The sequence below is a fragment of the Myxocyprinus asiaticus genome, chromosome 10, assembly GCF_019703515.2.
Source record: "Myxocyprinus asiaticus isolate MX2 ecotype Aquarium Trade chromosome 10, UBuf_Myxa_2, whole genome shotgun sequence".
In the NCBI taxonomy this organism is placed as follows: domain Eukaryota; kingdom Metazoa; phylum Chordata; class Actinopteri; order Cypriniformes; family Catostomidae; genus Myxocyprinus; species Myxocyprinus asiaticus.
In genome coordinates this window covers 14,919,393-14,941,318 of record NC_059353.1, presented here as the reverse complement: position 1 = coordinate 14,941,318, position 21,926 = coordinate 14,919,393, and the positions used below count along the sequence as shown (strand labels likewise).

The following is a 21,926-nucleotide window of genomic DNA, read 5'->3' as shown; positions in this document are numbered from 1 at the left end:
AAGGGAGTAATGAAAGACATACGTCACTTCCACTTTGTCTTCGCCTTAAACGTTACCATGACGACGCGGCGCCGTTGTTCTAACAACAGGGATCTCTTATTTATTGCTGTTAATTTGTTGTTGCAAATAAATATACTTTATGTAATAGTTTTTTTTTTTGTTTGTTTGTTTGTTTTTGTTTTTGTCAAACATTGCCTTTTGTGTCTTATTTAAAATTGCTTACTGCTGCTGTCTTAATAATAATAATAATAGTAATATATCTGTACATAAATGGGGGGGGGGGGGGGGGGGGGTTGTACTTGCTTGTTTTGATTACTGGGGGGTTACCTCCCCCCATCCCCCCTGAAATCTACGCCCCTGCACAAATGTATATAAAATACATTAATGAACATTTCCCACCGAAAGTTATTTGGTGCACCAGAGGTCTTAATAAAAAATAATCATAAACCACAGCGTTTAGAATAGCCTACAGGAAGAAATGGACCCTGTTTTTGGAGTATCTTTCTGCTTACGGCTTTCTACTATCTCATGTATAAGGACAAATTGCAGAGGAGGAGACACGCCACCCAGGGTCACGTGATCATAAACTGTAAAATTACTTCTTCGAAGTGACCATCGCATATACCCTTTACTAACGGCCTTGTGGAAAGGACCTTCATGGAGAGCTTGAGTTGCTCACTTTCATTTAGATCTCCCCTTCCCGCAGTGCCCTTCAAGGGCGCAAAAACGCAGTTGGGAATTCGCCCATATGCAGCGACAAAGAGACCTCATTTCATTCATTTTCTATGACAGCAAGCGACTTCCGGCGACCCGAGCGACAGCGACCTCTGGCGATTAGATGTGGGCGTGGCGAGCGACACGACAAAATTGAGAAAAGTTTAACTTTATTAGGAACAAGAAAACTGAGTCCTTGTCAAATTGGAAATAAATATTAGTTTTACCGACATCTCATCTGTGAGCATATATTCAAAAGACATGGCCAGACGTGCAGTCTACCAGTAACGTTAGAGCGACAGCATGTGTGTACGGGGCTTAAGCATGAAGCCGTGTTCAGTTGTGGCAGTACCTGCGGAAGTCCAGCAGGGGGCGCGTGGAGGACGGAATGCCTTGTGCGGGCCAGCTCAGCAAGTGAAATTGGGTCAGAGTGCGCGTCTCTTGAGTCTGAACGTTCTTCAGGTAGAAACTACGAACCAAGAAGTCTTTACACCAGATGTGTTCAGACACAAGATTCACCTGAGAAATGTAGGAGAAAAAAGTAAGGTAATAAAGCAAAAAAAAAAAAAAAAAAAATGCCACAAGGGACATTACTGAGCAAAGACTGAATGGAGTTTTTCACCTCATAGATGTTGTACAGAGACGATCCTTCATCGGGCCAGTAACGTTCACACTGTTTCTCTCCGTCTTCCACTAGAGCTGTCATCATCACTATTACAGTACACCCACTCTCCCATACCATCTAACACAAACCGAAACAGTGTCAGTATAACAAGAATGGCGACAATTTACAATGAGGTTCCATTTGTTAACATTAGTTAACATGAACTAACAATGAACAATACTTAAGTATTTATCAATCTTAGTTCATGATAATTTCAACATACAGTAATACATTTTTAAAATCAAAAGTTGTAGCCTATGTGTTAACATTAGTTAATATACTATGAACTAACATGAGCTAACAATGAACAATTGTATTTTTATTAACAAAGTGATGTAAAAAATGCATTGTTCATGATACCTGATGCATTAACTAATGTTAACGAATGGAACCTTATTGTAAAGTACCAAAAGAATAATTGGTAACACTTCACAATTAGGTTACATATGTTAATGTTAGTTAAATAGTTAGTTAAACATGAACTAACCATAAACAATGTTTAAACAGCATTTATTAATGTGGGTTAATGTTTATTTTGTAATATTCAAATGAGTATGTTAACATTATGAACATTATAATCTAACATGAATTAACAATCATCCAATTATAAATTAACATTAAAAACAAGATTAATAATGTGCATAGAACCTTATTGTAAATTGTTATAAAACAATCGATCTCTTAGATACGTATGAATGTAAATCATTTTTCTGTTTATTCAGCTTTGATTCATTTTGAAGACATGTAATTAAATATTTAAGTGTTAGGACCTTGTTTGAAAGCAATCAGAATTAAACTAGATTCATACATCTTGATCTTAAAATCTTCCCATTTCATCATCAAACTCAGCATGTGCAATTCACCTGCCAGAAATCAGCAATAGTGTGTGGCAAAGGTCCTTGAGTGGCAATATAAGCAGGCAAACGTGGATCATGATCAATCTATGGGCAAAGACAACAGTATAAATGAAGACCCTTTCCTGTCTCATTACCACATTTGTTAAATGTTTTGCTAGAAACAATTCTTTATTTTTCCAGAATACATAATAGTACTTTTATAAAGGTCTTTGTTCTATATAGATTACGGTAGCAGTTTCTTACAATAGTGCTGGCATTTATGTAGTCTTCTTTGGAGGGGTTGGTCTCTGCCTTTAGTTTTACTCGTGAATGGTCATCTAAAACATAGAATGTAATGTAAGCCCCCAAGAGTTGTTCTGGAATTGAGGTTAAATAAATCTAAATTCTCTCATCATTTACTCACGCTCATGCCATCCCAGATGTGTATGTCTTTCTTTCTTCTGCTGAACACAAGAAGAACATTTCAGCTCTGTAGGTCCATACAAGGCAAGTGAATCGAGGCCAGAACTTTGAAGCTCCATAAAGCACATAAATGCAGCATAAAAGTAATCCATACGACTCCAGTGTTTAAATCCATGTCTTCTGAAGTGTTATGATAGGTGTGTGTGTGAGAAACAGATCAACATTTAAGTCCTTTTTACAATAAATCTCCACTTTCGCATTCTTCTTCTATTGTTTTTTGGCAATTCGCATTCTTTGTGCATATCGCCACCTACTGGACAGGGAGGAGAATGTATTGTAAAAAAGATTTAAATATTGATCTGTTTCTCGTCCACACCTATTATATCACTTCAGAAGATATAGTCATAGCGATTACTTTTATGCTGCCTTTATGTGATTTTTGGAGCTTAAAAAGTTTGGTAACCATTAATTTGCATTGTGAGGACCTACAGAGCTGAGATATTCTTCTGCTGATGAAAGAAAGTCACACACATCTGGGATGGCTTGAGGTAGAGTAAATGATGAGAGAATTTTAATTTTTGGGTGAACTATCCCTTTAAGAACACTGACATATTAACTAAATTTGGTTTGTGTTGTTTTTTTGTTGTTTATTTGTTTGTTTTTTCAGTTATATGATCTGGGGCATTTCTAACCATCAAAATAGTATTTAGCAAAAGCAGTGTTCTGTATGCGGATTAGATCACTATAATAAATATTCCTTTAAAAAAAGAGGCACATTGCTCTTACAGGGCACAAAGTCAGGACAGCGGTTCTTCTCCATGTTGCTTTCATTCTGGGCAATAGAGACGGAGCTCGGCTCAGCCTGGTACGAACACAAAGCCTTCCACTCTTTCTGCAAACGGTCCTTATTCTTCAGATGGTCCTCCATATATGCCTGAACAAAAGAAGTAAACTTTACAAATTTCGCTGGTTGCCCATGACTAGTCTAATCCTTCCTTATATAATTAATAACGGACTGGACATGGAAAACATGACTCCATACTAGAGTATAGAAACCAACTAGAGGCTCTGATCTGACAATATAACTAAAATAACATGAAAGTCTTTAACACTTCTTTAATTTACTGCTGTGTGTGTTTTAAGATGGAATTGTTTTGTACAAGCAGGTACTAAAATGTGTAGAGGGATAAATAGTGTATGGATCACAACACTTTTTTATAAGACCCAGACAGAATTACATTTTTTGTGCCTGTTTTTTTGGGTGTGGGAGTGAGCCAGTGTGTGTACCAGTATCATGTGTCCAGTGGAGATGTCCATGTTGGACTGTGCAGGCTCTTCACTCCAGGATGGTGTGCTGCTGTGAGAGCTGGGGCTGTGCTGCGGTCCGTCGCTGCAATGAGACGACACACTGCTGACTCGAGACGTATTGGTCCCCCGCCGACCACCTGGCTCCGGACGGGTGAACGATGTCTTGGCTGCCATGTGCTGGCGACATAGCTCCTGAGAGACGCATAGGGACCTTATCATTAGCATTCAATAATATATTTAAAATTATATTTTCAAATCAATAATCCTCAGTGTCTCGTGTACAATTACCAATATCATTAATACTCAGCCAAAGTCAATGCAAATTTAAATGCAATTACAGTGCTGATTATGTGTCAGTTGCACCATATTTTAGTGTTTGTTGTATTCATCTGAAAATGTCAATGCCTCCTCTCAAGCTCATGTCTTAATAGGCAAAATATATAAATGTTATTAAAATTATATATTTATTATTTTATATAAATAATTAAATTTAAATAAGGTTTTGCAGACCGCAGGCATACAGAGGATTCCTACACCTCCATACCGGAAGGGTGGTATGATTTTTTTCAATTTTTGGCAACATAATTTCCCTTTCTTGATCATAGAGTAAATTTCATTCTGTATTTGTCTTTTTCTCCCTGTATCTGTATGCCGGTGTGTACCTGGTAGTCAAAGTGGGTTTCCGTGCCAGCCTCTGGTCCCAGACCCAGTTTGCCTGAGGCTAACTGACGGGTGTGGTGGCGAAGACAGGCAATTCCCAAGGCAACCAACAACCCCGTGCCCACACATGCCATGGCGACCATTGTCAGGACGACCCCACGTGAACCCTCCCCTACCCGTGTGGCCTGGGGCAACCCCCGCCCCTCGCTCCTCTATGGCGAAAAGAGAAAAAGAGAAAGAAAGAAATACTGTAAACGTCAAACAGCATAATGCAAAAGAAGAGACCAGTGAAGCAATGCCAATGAAAATTAAAATGCTAGAAAATTATAGTAATAAAAAAAGTGTCAATAGAAGTCAAAATAATATTATTGCACAATCAAAAGGAGAGAGTGGAAGGTGCCGTGTTTGTGTGGTCTCTTTGGCATAAGACAGTGTCTTCCTTACTCTCTCGTCCTATCTTTTGTCTCTCTCTCTGTGTTTGTGTAAACAAGTTGGATGTCACTGCCACCATCAGCTACTGATTACCCTGACAACACACGCACAATCTCACACACACACGCACAGCCACGTGCCAGCCTTTCTCAACTCCTGAAATAATTAAAGAAAGTCACTGACCCGCCCGCCCCTCTGAATAATTACCAGCAAGTAAACAATTAAGGAAATCCCCCACACAATGCAGGGTCAATCACTCTGAGGGGATTCTCATTTATTTTATTCAATCAATCTCTCTCTCTCTCTCTCTCTCTTTTATCTGTACTCTTTCTACATCACAAAACAAGAAAAGAGAATGAACTGATTGGCAATGATTGTTGATGTCATGCAACCGCTTTCCCAACCCTCTGCCCCCGTGTCTCCATCCCCTGCCTGTTGGTGTTGCCATGGTGTCTGGGAGCCTCAGCAGGGGAGAACAGGCCATAGCGCTACCATGGCAACAACAGAAAGCTCAATGTAATCTGTGGCCATCACAGTGTGGAAAGGAAATGAGAGAAAAGGAGATATGCTGTCATCATTATGCATAAATCATTCAATTTAATCATATGTGGTGTAATCTGAAGAATCTTACTTAGTATTTAGTACCTACATACTAACACACCTTTATTACATATTATATTCATTTCATATTTAAGGGTTTTACTATGCTGGTAATTTTATGTATGGAAAACTACATAATATTATGGAAATTAATAATTGATCAAATGTATTAAAATGAAAGGAAATAATCTCTGTACCAAAATAAACTACCGCTTCAGTGAGGCTTTAAGAGGACTATAATAACATCACACAACTCAATTTCTCAAGTAAAAATATGCTTGTTTTGTATAATTAATAACTTTTTCTTTCAGCTGAGCCACCGTGCCACCCCATGTAATTAATAACTAAACTTATAAATTCTAAATTCCCACATTAAAAACACTGAAATATCATCCTGAATTAGGATTTTTTAAAAATCAAGAATATCTTTGCTTTACATTACATTAATTTAAATTAGATGACATACTCTCTCTCTCTCTCTCTCTCTCTCTCTCATCAACCAAAGCCAATAAAAGCATTAACTGTATTTTGTGTATAATTCTCAAATTTAAAAGGAGAAAACTCAACATGAACATTTTACATTTTATAGAAGATGCATAAAGAGTGTTGTAATCAACTGTTACTTCTACTGACTACAATCTTTTGTGAAATATTTTATGTATGATGGAGCTTTACATATTACTGACTATTTACTTTTCCAGATAAATTTAAAGGAAGTAGTTTACCAATAAATGAAAATTCTCTCATCATTTACTCACCCTCATGCCATCCCAGATGTGTATGATTTTCTTTCTTCTGCTGAACACAAATGAAGACTTTTAGAAGAATATTTCAACTCTGTAGGTCCATACAATGCAAATGAATGGTGACCATAATTTATTTTATTATTTTTTTTCTCCCCTTTTGTGGTGGCGTAGTGTCTCGCCTAAATCCAGGTGCCGGAGGACGAATCTCAGTTGCCTCCGTGTCTGAGATCATCAATCTGCGCATCTTATCACGTGGCTTGTTGAGCGAGTTACCGCGGAGACATAGCACGTGTGGAGGCTTCACGCAATTCTCCGCGGCATCCACGCACAATTCACCACGCAACCCACCAAGAGTGAACCACATTATAGTGACCACGAGGAGGCTATCCCATGTGACTCTACCCTCCCTAGCAACCGGGCCAATTTGGTTGCTTAGGAGACCTGGCTGGAGTCACTCAGCACGCCCTGAATTCGAACTCGTGACTCCAGGGGTGGTAGGACCAACATATTTAAGCTCCACAAGGATATAAAGGCAGCATAAAAACTCCAGTGGTTAAATCTATATTATTAGAAGCGATATGATAAGTTTGGGTGAGAAACAGATCAGTATTTAAGTCCTTTTTTACTATAAATCTCCACTTTCACATTCTTCTTCTTTTGTTTTTGGTGATTCACATTCTTCGCACATATTGCCACCTACTGGGCAAGAAGGAGAATTTGGTAGTAAAAAAGCACTTACATGTTGATCTGTTTTATGGATTACTTTTATGCTGACTTTATGTGCATTCTGGAACTTCAAAATTTTGGTACCCATTCACTTGCATTGTGAGAACCTACAGAGCTGAAATATTCTTCTTAAAATATTCGTTTGTGATCAACAGATGAAAGAAAGTCATCCACATCTAGGATGGCATAAGGGTGAGTAACTGATGAGAGAATTTTTCTTTTTAGGTGAACTAAATAACCTTTAATAGCCTACCATCTTTATGTGGATCAAATCAGGATTTTTTTTACAGGCTAACCTTTTAACAACCCATTCTTACAATGGATGTAATTTTCACCCAAGCACCCACTGGTTTTTGAGAACGGTGTGCAATAAGTGGAACAGACCTTTAGGTTGACACCTCACCACCATCTAAACAGGTTCTGCAGCACACAGCCAGCCATTAAAAGCTGCAAAGAGTGAGTAAATGAGCACTTATTTCTGACCATAAAGAGGTCAAGATGCTTTCCCTCCTTTTCTATCCTTTTCTCAAAATGTATCAACCATTTTCCCCCTTGTTCCCCATCTCTTTCTGCCCTTTTCACACATGCACACACACTCTCCATTCGTTCCTCGCACATTTCATTCTGTCCCTCTTGTTCCCACTCAAATTCAGCCATTTCTCCTGAAAAGCTAGAAGAATGTTCTGGAGAGGAGATTGAAGGAGTGGAAGAAGGGAGGGGGTGGTTTGAGGCAAGGGTGAGTGGCTGGATGGAAGGACAATGGGGGAGGAGATAAGGGGTGTGGGGCGCCTCACCTGCTACTCTGGAGAGGCCCCGAAAGGAAGAGTGACAGGCATTTAGAATGAAGCACGGGAGCAGGCAGGAAAAATGAGCTGGTTTAGGACAAGAGGACAAAGGCCCCCCAAGGTCTGAGAGGGGCAGGCAGAGAATATGAAGGCTGAGAGAGCAGAGAAAACGGGAGAGGAGGCAACCGATCAGAGGGGTGGAAGGAAAGAAAGCATGGTTACAGAGTACGAGAGAGTAGAACTCTGCATAGGAGGGGTAAAATGGGTCCAGAAAGGGTGATGCATGCAGATATACTTGAGAAAAATCTCAGAAGAGAGGTCATATAATTACATGGTCTATTTCTGCCACAAAAAAAAAAAAAAAAAAAAAAAAGAAATTACACAATGCAATACTCTTTATAAACATACTAACAAATACAAATGTGCATTAGAATCACAATAGCTGTTGGCTGCATAATTTTAACATCTGTTCCTCAAGAAGCAGGAAAATAGGATTCAGGGTCCCAGGACCCCTCCACCATTCCCCATGACCCCTCTGACCTCCACTGAGCCCTTTGACCTCAACCACAGAAAAAGAAGATACACACAAACACACATGCATGTCTGTGTGTGTGCTTGTTTGTTTTGGAAGATCTCAGGGGCAAAGATCATCAAGAGCTTCGCACACTGAATCACAATAGCAGTTCAGGCACAGTCGATATGTCAGAGTCAGAAATGGAGCGTCGGCCATCTCTGAGTCTCTCGCTGATATAAGATTTCATCAGCCTGTCTGTCCCATTATGTATCTTCTGGTCCATTCACTCACTGTGAATTGATTTCACAATTCAGCAAGACTGTTATCTGATAGAACCGTTCAAGCTATGACTCGTCAGGATTCTCATCACCGCTGTAGTGTCTCTGCCTTTATATTACACAGCAGATGGTGTGCAGTAAATTTCAATTTTCATTAAGTTTGCTTGAAAAACAAAAAACAAAACAAAAACAAAAAACCTTTGGAGGGTTTTTGTTATATAGGAATATTCTCTCTCTCTCTCTCTCTCTCTCTCTCTCTCTGTCCTGCACCTTTCAGTGTACTAACATTCACACCAATTGTTTTTGTTTGACAAATAACTAATATTTGAAATAGCAAAGACAATACCATTAGCAATGTTAAAATTATTTTAAACGATCTATTTGGAAACTAGAAAATACTAAAACAATCATTTGAATGTTTTACCGTAATGTAAAAAATTATATCCAGTCAGTTCTAGTCACTGAGTGGGGATTTTAGCAGCACATGAGTAGGAGATAAAATTTACAAAAATCCCTTTGAAAATGAGTACACGAAACCTATAGAAATAGTGTAAACTTAAGTGCACCTGCAACGGCTACAAACAAATTACATCATCTCTCTCATTTAGTCTGCTCTGCCCTGTTACCACAGCAACCAGTCCACCTGACATCACTAGTCAAGATAGCACACGGCTCTTAAAAAAAGGGTTTAACAAAAAATTTTCATGAACACTTGAACACACACACACACACCACAGTACTGTGTGTATGCCAAGCTGCTTAATACTAAAGGGGTTAACTGTGGTCAAATGCATATGCTTAATTGTTATTATTATAATTTCTACTCATCATACTTTTCCAAATATTGCAGGCAAAAGAGTAAGTTACACTTTTACTGTAATGCCAACCTATATTTAAGATCTGCTGTTTGTAGTATACAGTTATACAATAAAACAGACAAGTATTGTTTACATAAATATTTTAAATATGTATCAAAATGTTTATAAATGCAGACTATTAAATGCATACTAATCATAATTTACTTTGACCCCTGTAAAATTGAGAGACAGAGAGAGAGAGGGAATTTTTTTTAAATATATTTTTCACAAGTTAGTATGATGTTGACGAGTAACTGGAGTACTTTATATTTTAGACATTTCTTAGGATTTTGAAAGAAATGTACAGAACGGATAAAGCTTACTACATATTTTACAAAATACTGACATAACAGTAGTTCATAACATATCAGCATTTTCATGACTAAATATCCCAGCCTTTAACTCATATTATAATTTTAAAAAGTGTACGAGTGTCACCAATGATTTTTGACGAGTGATCAGACTGCTTTAAGATTTTTTTTTTATTTAGCCAAAAAAAAAAAAAAAAAAAAAAGTCAATTTAATGCTTCCATAAATACACATGGGGACTAATAAAATGTGTTCTGAAAAAGTGTTTATAAAAGTGTTGTTTACTCTTTATTTTACAGTGTCCTTATTACAGTGTAATTACATACATAAGTACTGAGTAATATTAATTAACAACATGTACTTACTAGGTTTAGGGTTAGGTTTAGGATTAGTTGCATGTAATTATGCATAATTTACTGTTATTACTATAGTAAATACATGTAATATGTATAACAAGGACACTGTAAATAAAGTGTTTATAATAGTGTTGACTAAACTGGAATCACGATAAATGGCATCAATATATCGATCGACTAATAACGCGACAAGTAGCCAATATCTATTTAAATACTTTACATTATTTAACATTATTCATAAGGAAATTAACAATTTTATAGGCCTAAGTTTGTTGCTAATGTTAAATTTGAACGGCGTGGAATATGACTTTTAGACACGAATGACTGGTCACATCCTAGTGTCAAACATAAACGTATGCAAAACACAATAGCCGCAGAATACAGCGGATTTATTTACTGGTATCTCAGCATTTACCTAGTCCATTAAGGCCTACAGCATCAGTGATGAAGAGTGTTTAGAGTGAACAGAACTCACCCGCACACATCTCTACATCAGCGCGAGAAGGACTGTCTTCAGTTTCACATTTTTCAGCCTCCTCAAAGTCCACGCGTCCCAGTCGGACAACTTAGGCTGGAGCTACACATCAAACAAGTGCCTCAAAGTAGCCAGTGCTCAACATTCCAGCGGTGAGAAACCACAACGGAGGGAAAGAGTGCCATACAAGTAGAGTCAGAGCGCAAAGGTAAATGAGTGAAAATAACCGGCGAGGACAAGAAAAGGGAGGGGGAAAGAGAGAAAGTGCCTCCCCGAGAGCTGTGTCTGACTCGTATGAAGGCCTCGGTGCCTCTCAGCCCCATTCAACCAGCGCCGACACTTGTCACATCAAACGGCGTTGCCATAGTGACAGCTCCACATGTTGCTGATGGTGAAACGTTGGAGGGGAGGGGGTGGCATTGATGCCCTGGATAGGCCGTCCGTGAGAGGGAGAGAGAGAGCGAGCGAGAGAGAGAGAGAGAGAGAAGGGAAAAAAACAGGCCAAAAGCAACTGGAGCAGGAGGGGGCACAACGAATGGGGTGTAACTAAAGTGCCATGGGCCTAAAAAAGGGGTTTGTAATTAATATGGTTTGGCAGGGACACAAATACACAGCCTTCACATCTGGAATAATTGTATCAGATATACAAGAATTGGGGATGATATTGAAGATGCACCCTGTGATTTATAGAATAATAAGTATTTAGTTTGATATGAAAATAAATAGGCATAGATTTTTGCAGCTTGTTTAATTTGCTTAATCAAAATGAATTAAAGCAACAAAATTCACAATACATTCTATGCATTTACATTTGTAAAATGGAAGTTTACTTAATCCATTTGAGTTGGGACTGGATGAATACTTTTTGTAGTGTTAATGTAGCATTAATGAAACTGGGCTTAAGTGTTATGTTATGTGTCTGTGCAAGATGAATATAAAGGGGGATGCTTGTTAGTGTTTAATGTTTTGTTTGTTGAGATTTAGAAGAGTTTGTTATGTTGGAGTTTTGGGGGTTACCGTTGCCCGCTGAAGCTAAACATGGTTGAGCCTGGTCAATACCTGGATGGGAGACCTCCTGGGGAAAAACTAAGGTTGCTGCTGGACTTGGTATTAGGGAGGCCAGCAGGGGATTCTCACCCTGTGGTATGTGTGGGTCCTAATACCCCAGTATGGTGACGGGGACACTATACTGTAAAAAGGCATTGCTTTTGGATGAGACATTAAACTGAGGTCCTGACTCTTTGTGGTCATTAAAAAAAAAAAATCCCAGGGCACTTCTCGTAAAAGAGTAGGGGTGTAACCCCGGTGTCCTGGCCAAATTCCCCCCATTTGGCCCTTCTCAATCATGGCCTCCTAATAATCCCCATCCATTAATTGGCTCTATAACTCTACTCTCTCCTCTCCACCAATAGCTGGGGCGTTCTGGTGCACTACGGCTGCCGTCGCATCATCCAGGTGGATGCTGCACACTGGTGGTGGTTGAGGAGATTCCCCCTATACTATGTAAAGTGCTTTGTGTGCCTAGAAAAGTGCTATATAAATTTAAGGAATTATTATTATTATTAACCATAGCATTGATACTAAAATACACTCTGTACTTCCAACCAGCATATGTTTCGCATGCTAACATTCACTTTCACTAATTAGTACACAAAGAAATAAAAGAGATTTATTTGAGTTACATCGGCATGCCTAATTTTGTTGGGTTTACCCAATTCAACTAGGTTCTTTCTACACCAAGTGTCTGTGTTGAGATAACATAGTAATTTGAAGTAAAGAAATCTCATTTCAACCTTGTGGAACCACTGTCCATGATTGAATCTGTCAAAGAGTGATTTTTTTTTTTTCCGTGCATGTGAAGTCGGATGTGTTTGGTATTAAATTGATAAATTATGCTAAAAAGACAAATTATTAACAATATTGTCTGTATATGTTATCCAATAAATATAAATGTCATCAACAGGATTTAGAAAAAAAAAAAAAGTGCACTACTATGTGTGTCACTGTGGAAGATAAAAACCTTAATTAACGAAGAGAAGGGGAAAAAGAGACTGACAGAGAGAAAAAGCATGAAAAAGAAACAGAGAAAGAGAGAAAACAGCCTATGCAGAAAAGCATTTATCCCCAATAAAAGGTGGACAAAAAACTGTCAGGTGCAAGCAGGTCTCATTACTGAGGCAGAGAGAGAAATTATAAGATAAAGGAGAGAGAGAGAGTGTATGCACACACACTCTTACACACACGTACACTCATTCGCTCATACACCGTGCACTTCAGAGCAAAGAAAGTGTCACGCCCACAATGGAACAAGAAAGAATAATTAAAAATATGAGCAGCCGGATGCAACAAAAGACATTATTCTGCATTCAAGGGCCTGCAACAGCTGTACAAAGTGAAAGGAGAGCAAGCGAGGGAGAGAGCCGAATGCCTCAATATGCACCAAGCACAAAAGCCACCCAAGAAAGTGGGGGAACGAGGGAGGACCGGGAGGGGTCAAAGACAGAGGTAACAAAAAGAGAAGGGGCAAAAGAATGGCAGAGGGGAGAATGGCATGGGACAAGAAGAGAAAGAATGAGTGAAGGAGAGAAATGAGGCACAGCAGGAAAAAACGCAGAAGGATTTGAGATGGGAGAACGGTACAGTGGAGACAGTTAGAGATTTAAAAAAAAATTTCATTTGAAATGCCCTCCTTGTTCAGTTCAGTATAAAACACCAAAGTGATTCATGAGAAAGGGGAATTATATCTCAGTACATCATCTGTACATAATAGATGGACAAACTGTAGAATCTATGAATTTCAATGACACCCCGTTTGCTTGATGAGGGCTGTTTTCTAGAGAATAATGACCTGTGTGGCCAATTTGGTTGCTGACTTACAAGGAGAGAGTGGTTCATTATACCAAACAATTAACATAATCACTAATCCACAAACCTGCCGATCAGGGCGAATGTGTGGCTTTTGCGGTGTGTGGTTGGACGACTTTAAAAAAAAAGCAAGAGAGAGAGATGCTTACCTCTCCCACTCCAGTCTGGACAATTTTAAAACCTGTCTCACCCTCGAGGAAATTCTTCTCAGCTACTGCAATGTAAAAGCAATAATGTTTGCGTGTGTGCTGTTAAATGAATAATACCTGCTTAAATACCTTGGAAGAACTAAGACTTTTTTTCCCCATCTAGCTGGATGTAAAATTAATGGTCTAAATGAGAGGGCTTGTCACTTACCAGCTTTATTGGCCACATCCTCTGCGCTGAGATTCAGAGAGTTCTGTCTGATCCTGAACGTCAGGGCAGGACCCACCACACTGCAGACATGAGCAGAGACAAACAGATCTTGTTTCTTTTATTCTCAGTCTTTACTCACTGATCTTTCAGTCTCTCTCCGTCCAGCAAATCAAACACACACACACACACACACACACACACGTTGGTGCTGCTATCATTATGAGGACGCTCCATAGACATAATAATTTTTATACTGTACAAACTATAGATTCTATCCCCTAACCCTAACCCTCACAAAAAACTTTGTGTTTTTACATTTTCAATAAAACATCATTTAGTATGTTTTAAGAGATTTGAACAATGGGGACACTAGAAATGTCCTCATAAACCACATTTATAGCATAATACCCTTGTAATTACCAGTTTGTAACCTAAACAAATGTCCTCGTTATCCACTTAAACCTGCCCACACACACACACACACACACACACATGTTGGTGCAGCTATCATTATGAGGACGCTCCATAGACATCATAATTTTTATACTGTACGAACTATAGATTCTATCCCCTAATCCTAACCCTACCCTAAAACATCGTTTAGTATGTTTTAAGAGATTTGAACAATGGCGACACTAGAAATGTCCTCATAAACCACATTTATAGCATAAAACCCTAGTATTAACCAGTTTGTAACCTAAAAAAAGTCCTCGTAAACCAGCCAAACCCACCCACCCACCCACAAACCCACACACACCCATACCCACACACACACACACACACACACACACTTTACCTAATGTTGATGAAACTGCTTGTAGAGAGATGAATTCTTTCTGCCAGGGTCTCTAAGAGTTTCACCCCATCATACAGACTTAAAGGACTGGCGGGAAAACACAGGAAGACGTCACACTCATTTTCTTTACAAGCATTTAGATACACAAATAAAATAAATACAATTCAAGAAACATTCAGCCATAGTAACAGAAATACATCTAGACTATATTTTGCAAATGTCTCAATAAAGGAAAGCTGATCTAGAATCATTTTTGCTTTATAAATCCTCTTAAAACCTATAATATAAGAAGGGGAAAGGTAATAATAAGGTAAGGTAATTTTTAGGAAGTATGATGAACTGGAGCAACTGTTCCTTTAATTCTATTTCTTAAACGAAGATTAAATTAGTATATTGATTACACATGATTCACTCAATTAAATAAATCCCATATATACCTTGATTTTAAAACAAATATAATTTAATACAGGGTTCCCACACCTTTTAACCAATGAATTTCCACAACTTTTCCAGTCATCCGTTATATTTATAGAGATTGCATTTACAAAAACAATTTGTAGCCCATTAAATATTCTAGAGCTGAGAATAACACTAAATACAGTATATACAGTGTTGGGTAGTAATGGATTACATGTCATCTGTATTATGTAATAAGATTAGAAAAATGTAGTACTTGTAATTAGATTAAATTATATTTTTAAATAATCATAATCAGATTACAGTTACTTTTTATGGATTACACAATTACATATTAATCAGGCAAAGGCTGTAAATTACTTACAATTTATTGATCTCTCAAATTCTTTGTCTTAAAATGCTGAATCGATTGCATTAGTGCGGTAAAGTTAGTTTTAGTTTTGTGAATTTCTTTTGTACTTAGCTTAAAAATTGTACATTAATGCGCTTTTGCGACAAATTTTGTGATGTTGATTCACAAATATAACTGGTCTATAGGGCTGGGCGATATGTAAAACTTATTTTAGCGATAATCACCGTAAAAAATATTGTGATATCCGATTATAACTTCAACCCCCTGCTGAGGGTCCTTAAATATTTTTGCTTTATTGATTTTGCTTTAAAAATAAAATAAATTTATTGAAACACAAAAAAAAACAAACCTTAAACAAAATATATTTCTTAATTCAAATTGCACTTTAACCCTTAAAAGCATGCCTCGGGTCTTTAGAGACCCGAGACATAATTCCATCCCCTTTACCTCATATAAATAGATTTACCACATCCATTTTTTGGAGTTGTGCCCACACCTCTTTAGTATTCCTCAATCTATCTCTTATAAATAGTGTGACACAAAAAAAATCCAAAATTGAAAAATAAATAAAATAATGGTTTAAGTACCAAAGTGTATATAGAGACACTAGGTATGTAAGTGTCGTTTTTTTATTTTAATTATTTTGTATTATTTCATATCTATTTAAGTTTACTATCACAGGATATCTATTTCTTTGTGTATTACAAGAGAAATGAGTACTATATTCATACAGTTAAATATTATATCTCATTACATTTTCTGTGCAACAATGAATTATCAACAATGATGAATTATCAGTATTTTATATGCGTATACACATACATGTTATTTCTTACTCAAGGTGGCACTGATATTTCAGTGATTGATTGATTTATATTTGACATTGCTATTTGACGAAGAAACAACATCGAAGTAAACTTACAGCAAGTACAACGCATGAACAGTTTGAAATGACTATTGTTATTTGGGTGTACCACTGAAATTATGTAAGTAGTGCATCTATTTAGACCTGAGTGCTTGAGAAAATACACATAAGATACACATAAGCTAGACATAAGTTACACATACATTATACATGTATAGATTTTGTGTTTTGTGTAGCTCAATATGTGTTTGACATCCAGTTGCATCTCATGAAATTTCAGTGTGAATATAATGAATCCTGTTCTTGATTTGTCCTGATTTGTTGCATTATCTCTTTCATTTATGAAAAATACAACATCAAAATATATTTTATTTTATTGTTTTCTAATTGTCTTGAAAATATTTTACAAATTTGACACTATCTGGGCATTTTGTACTTCCATTTTTGATGGATATAAGTGCCGGGTCTCTAAAGACCTGAATATGTAATGGTGTTTGGGAAAATTACCATGCATTTAAGGGTTAAACGAAACAAAAAAAGCAATTAAAATAACGAAATGACCAAAAAATCTTATATAATCCCCTTCCCAAATCCATTTACCATCTCCAACGGCCTCATTGCCATCACGCAAGTATTCGTCTATGTCAACATGTGGGACATTACTAATAGCCTAAAAATTAAGAACTAAAGATAATTATAAATGTAAATTTAATAATAATAATAATAATAATAATAATTGATACATAAACATTCAGCACAACCCACATAATTTCTACTTTCAAAGCTAAAACAGTTTGTTACATCGCTTAAACGAATAGTCAACACTAGTTTTTATATTAGTTGTAAGCCTAATAAATGTTCTTGTGTTCCCAAAATAATGCTGCCAAATGTGTGTTCTTATTGAATTTGTGTTTGTATTGTGTTTTGTTAATACAGTTAATGCTGCCTAAAGAAAAGAAAATACAACTCAATTTTAGGTTCAAGGTGAACGTGGTCTTGTATTATTTTATGATTTAGTCACTTTCGTCTTTGTTTCTTTAATACAAAGAAATATATGAGCGAACCTGCAGAGTTTGTTTTCACATTCAAAACGCATGTTAAGCTCGAACTGCTCCGTAGAAATAAAGCGAACTAAACTTTAAGCACCTCCTGAGATCCTCTGAGGTCATTTGCAGCATTCTCGTAGATGACATTATTCTTGCAAACTGTTTTCAGAACAGACTGAAACAGAAAAGACTTTTCTTTTGTCTGTTCTTAAAAATATAATAAAGTGTGTTTCTTCATGCATGTGTCTTTGTGTTTAAATGCATTTCTTGTCATGTGTTACCTCAAGACATCTTACTGGATGGCCACCACTGTTGCAGGTAGATGAGCAAAATTACTCGTGCATGAAATATCTGCATTTGGATGAGGAGCTTGTGAATAAGGAGCTGGATTCAGCCTCGTCGCATTTGGCAGATGGCAGGTGCATATTTCATACCCTGGGCTACAGTTTAATATATCTGATGACTTTTTGATAATTTGTTTTGCCATTTACCAATATTGTCAATCATCGTCTGTAAATGAGTGTCCAAATCGACATAGTCGATATCTGATAACGTCATCCTATTGCCAGCCCTGGTCTAATCTGTTACCACACATGGATGGCGTTTGTAATGCATTTAAGCAACATTATGTCAAAATGGTACAAGCTTATCCTACTCAAATGCATGTGACATCAAATGAACAAGAATTACGTCAGAAGTCATCCAAAAGCAATCAGATTACATTACCTTAATAATGTAATCCAAGATATTATGTTACTGACTAAAAGTTTTGTCATGTAGTTTGTAATCAATACCAGATTACAATTCAGTCTACCCAGCACTGATATACTGTGTGTGTATATATATATATATGTACTGTATTTACACAGCACATTCATATTTTATTAATTGCAATGACTTTTCCAGGCCTTGAAATCAAAATGTTAAAATTCCCTAACATGTTCAAGGTTTCCATGACCATGAGAACCCTGCTATTGTTATAACACTGCAAAATCACATTATTACTATGCTACTACAATGCTCATTATTCTGATTCAATTTATTTATTACTTTAAAAGCAGGAAAGAAAAAAATTCTAATGGTTGATCAGGAAGCTGTTCTACTGTACTCTGAGACAAAAAGTAACTGTAAAACCTGCCCAGCCTAATACTAAGAAATGTAAAAATAATGCAGGGCAAGGGGTTCATGGCAACAGATAGATGCCTTATTTACACTGCTGTTGAGCATGGATTACTGAGTCTGAAAATTATCAGGATGGATTTCATGAACTCCACCACCAAAGTTAACTGTGTAGCATTAGCCCTGTTAAATTTTTTTTTTTTTAATTAATTAAATTAATTATTAATTAAAATTAATTAATTAAAAATTAATTATTAAAACAAAGTCTTCAGAGGTTGATTTATGGGAAGCTGGTGAAGGCTGGTGCCAATGTAAATCAGATCACAACTGACTCCTACCTCTGATTAGTGACAATATAGCCATACACTTCTCTGGTATTTGTCCCATCCTTAGCGGTTGTCAGGATATTGGCTGTTTTCTCTTTCAGATCCAAGTCTTTTGCTGACAGGGTGGGGACCATAGTGCTCTTACGGTCTTCCTTAGGCACAGTTGCAGGGGCTGGTGTGGAAGGAGGGTCAGTAGGGGTCAGCTGGTATGTTGGGGTAGAGGGCAGAGCTGAAACAGGTGAGGGGGATTTGGCTCCTTTTTGTGTCACTTCATCACTGCCTTCTACAATTGTCTGTCAAGGAAACAAACCAATATGGGCAAAGATAAAGCACAAGAAATAATGTGCACTCATCAAATGAATAAATTAAATTTTTAAGGTTTTTAAATGAGAATTATGATATATGCCAGCGTTATTTAAATAATTAGATGACTCATTTAACTATGTTCTGAAAGCAGTGTTTATGAACAAATCCTGGTATAAGTGTTAATAGGTTCTTTTAGCAATCAGATAAATAATAACATGGCAAACAGAACCTACCTCTTTTACTGTGACTGTTCCTGGGGATTGATCTGAGCAAGACAAAAATTAGAAAAGCAACAAGTAATAATAGAAAAACATATGGTCTGAATGATTAAAGGGATAGTTCACCCAAAAATGAAAATTCTCTAATCATTTACTCACCCTCATGCCAGATGTGTATGACTTTTGTTCTTCAGCTGAACACAAATTAAGATTTTTGGAATAACATTTCAGCTCTGTAGGCCATACAATGCAAGTGAATGTTGGCCAGAACTTTGAAGCTTCAAAAAGCACATAAAGGTAGCATAAAAGTAATCCATATGACTCCAGTGGTTTAATCCATGTCTTCTGAAGCGATATAAGTGTGGGTGAGAAACAGATCAATATTTAAGTCCTTTTTTACTATAAATCTCCACTTTCACTTTCCTTTTCACATTTTTCTTCTTTTGTTTTTGCCGGTTTGCATTCGTGCTTATCGCCACCTACTGGGCAGGGAGGATAATTTATAGTAAAAATAGAACTTAAATATTGATCTGTTTCTCACCCACACCTATCATATAGCTTCTGAAGATATAGATTTAAGCACTGGAGTTTTATGGATTACTTTTGTGCTGCCTTTATGTGTTTTTTTGGACCATCAAAGTTCTGGCCACCATTCACTTAAACTGAAAGGACCTACAGAGTTGAGATATTATTCTAAAAATCTTCATTTGTGTTCTACAGAAGAAAGAAAATCATACATATCTGGGATGGCATCAGTAAACTATTTCTTTAAGATTAGGTGCAGTGACTACTCCCTACATCATTTATGCAGTGTGGCAATGCATACAGTACATCTCAATGCATATACCTGTACATCTCTGAGTGTATCAGGGACATGCTTTACCTGTTTTCTCCATGTTTTGTAACAGCTGTAACAGTAGAGTGAGTCTTTTTATCTGCTGAGGGCTCAGGTCTCGTGGGTTTATCCCAAAACCTTCTAAAAGAGTGGCCAGCTGCGCCAGTGTGTCCTCTGTAACACACACACATTCAACCTACTACTGCACAATGAAAACATCAGCACACAAATCCTTACTAACAACTAATTGTTTTTTTACTGATGTTGAATTAAATTCTGTCCTAAAGTTCTGTTTTATTGCAAGTGTTCCTGTAGCTCAATTGGTACAGAATGTTGCTAGCAATGACAAAGTCATAAGGTTCAATTCCCAGGGAACACATGCACCAAAAAATGTATAGTTAGAATGTGCTGTTAAGTTGCTTTGGATAAAAGTGTCTGCTGAAGGTAAATGTATTTTTCAACAAAAATAAAGAAATCTAATGAAAAAAAATAAAAATAAAAAAAAAAATCGCATTCAGACTTCAGTAGTTCTGAAGGTGCATTTCATTTGAAGCTTCCAGAAAAAGCCAGATGCCACCAGATTGATACTCACCATCAAGTTCAGCAAGAGAGCTGTAGTCCTGAGGGACTTTCTTGTTTGTGCGCTGGGGTTGCCCCTGTAGGGTGTAGTCCTCTCCATAGTCCAATGGAAAGTCTAGATCTTCATAGTATGGGGCGGCAGGGAGTGCTGCTGCCCCCCTCTGGCGAAAAGAAGGCTGTGCAGAGGCAAGGTAGAGAGAGACAGCATCTTCCAGGAGCTGACGGTTTCTATCTCTCTGCTGGGGTCCAGTTCGAGAGGAGGGTTGCTGGTATCCCACACTGGTGTGAGGATGGAGAGAATGGGTCATGTCTTCCTGTTTGGGAACAATGAGTACAATGAGTGGGAAAAGGTATTGATAACTCTTTTTCAGTACATTTATATTTGTGTTTCCATTGTAATGTGCATTTCTTTATCTACAGCCCCAGTTTTACCTGCAGGTATGAGTAGGGGTCCATAGGTAGGGCCTGCATCCTAAGCGATGAGGACTGACGGGGGTCTAGAATCATGTAATCCATATAGCTCTGTGCTGGACCAGGCTCAGAGTTAGAGCTGGAATAGACCTTCTTAACTGCAGGCTGTGAAGGCCTAAAAAAAAAGTCAATTACACTAAATCGTCTACAAGATGTAGCTGCTCATTTCATTGAAATCAAAGGTCTGAAGTCTGACAAGAGCCCCGAAATGAGGTTTTCCAGCCTCAATAGCACACACTTAAACTAAAAGCATTCATTGAAAATAATATAAGTGCAGTTTCAATATTTTGATTCCATGTTTCTACTACACCTCCGGTACTCACTGTGCATTCTGGGTCTTTTGGGTGCGTGTGTGAGGAATGCGGCTCAGCTCCTTAGCAATGATGTGCTGTGTGATGTCATCCTGCCAGGAGAATCCTGTTCACATGCATACAAATGCACAAACACTGCATGAAAGCATGTACGTTTAATGAATAGATCCTTTTGCTGGTGTCTTTACTACAGGAGTGAGTCGGTGTGTATGTCGGCTGATTGTGGGTGTGCTTTCTCCTTGAAAACAAGTCTGAAACCTCAGATGCAGAATCCTGCTTATGATCGATACAGCTGGACAACACTGAGAAGTTCTTAATCCAATGGCTTGGCTTGCTTTTTTTTCTCTCAAAGTTTTGTCCATTAGTCTCTCCATAATTCT

At 37.5% G+C, this 21,926-nt stretch overlaps 1 protein-coding gene across 1 annotated transcript in view; it reads right to left on the bottom strand.

Moving 5' to 3' along the window:
* The window catches only part of ptprna (protein tyrosine phosphatase receptor type Na), a 37,498-nt gene that overhangs the window by 4,676 nt on the left and 10,896 nt on the right, over positions 1-21,926 (bottom strand). Inside the window, exons 4-19 of the mRNA XM_051709338.1 lie at positions 21,559-21,652; positions 21,197-21,350; positions 20,778-21,078; positions 20,234-20,359; positions 19,366-19,397; positions 18,839-19,119; positions 14,702-14,788; positions 13,906-13,985; positions 13,698-13,762; positions 4,608-4,817; positions 3,925-4,137; positions 3,424-3,571; positions 2,479-2,552; positions 2,242-2,319; positions 1,337-1,456; positions 1,067-1,233 (exon numbers count right to left, since the gene is read on the bottom strand). Of these exons, the coding sequence (XP_051565298.1) occupies positions 1,067-1,233; positions 1,337-1,456; positions 2,242-2,319; positions 2,479-2,552; positions 3,424-3,571; positions 3,925-4,137; positions 4,608-4,817; positions 13,698-13,762; positions 13,906-13,985; positions 14,702-14,788; positions 18,839-19,119; positions 19,366-19,397; positions 20,234-20,359; positions 20,778-21,078; positions 21,197-21,350; positions 21,559-21,652 (2,230 nt within the window). The remainder of the gene's footprint in view (positions 1-1,066; positions 1,234-1,336; positions 1,457-2,241; positions 2,320-2,478; positions 2,553-3,423; positions 3,572-3,924; positions 4,138-4,607; positions 4,818-13,697; positions 13,763-13,905; positions 13,986-14,701; positions 14,789-18,838; positions 19,120-19,365; positions 19,398-20,233; positions 20,360-20,777; positions 21,079-21,196; positions 21,351-21,558; positions 21,653-21,926) is intronic.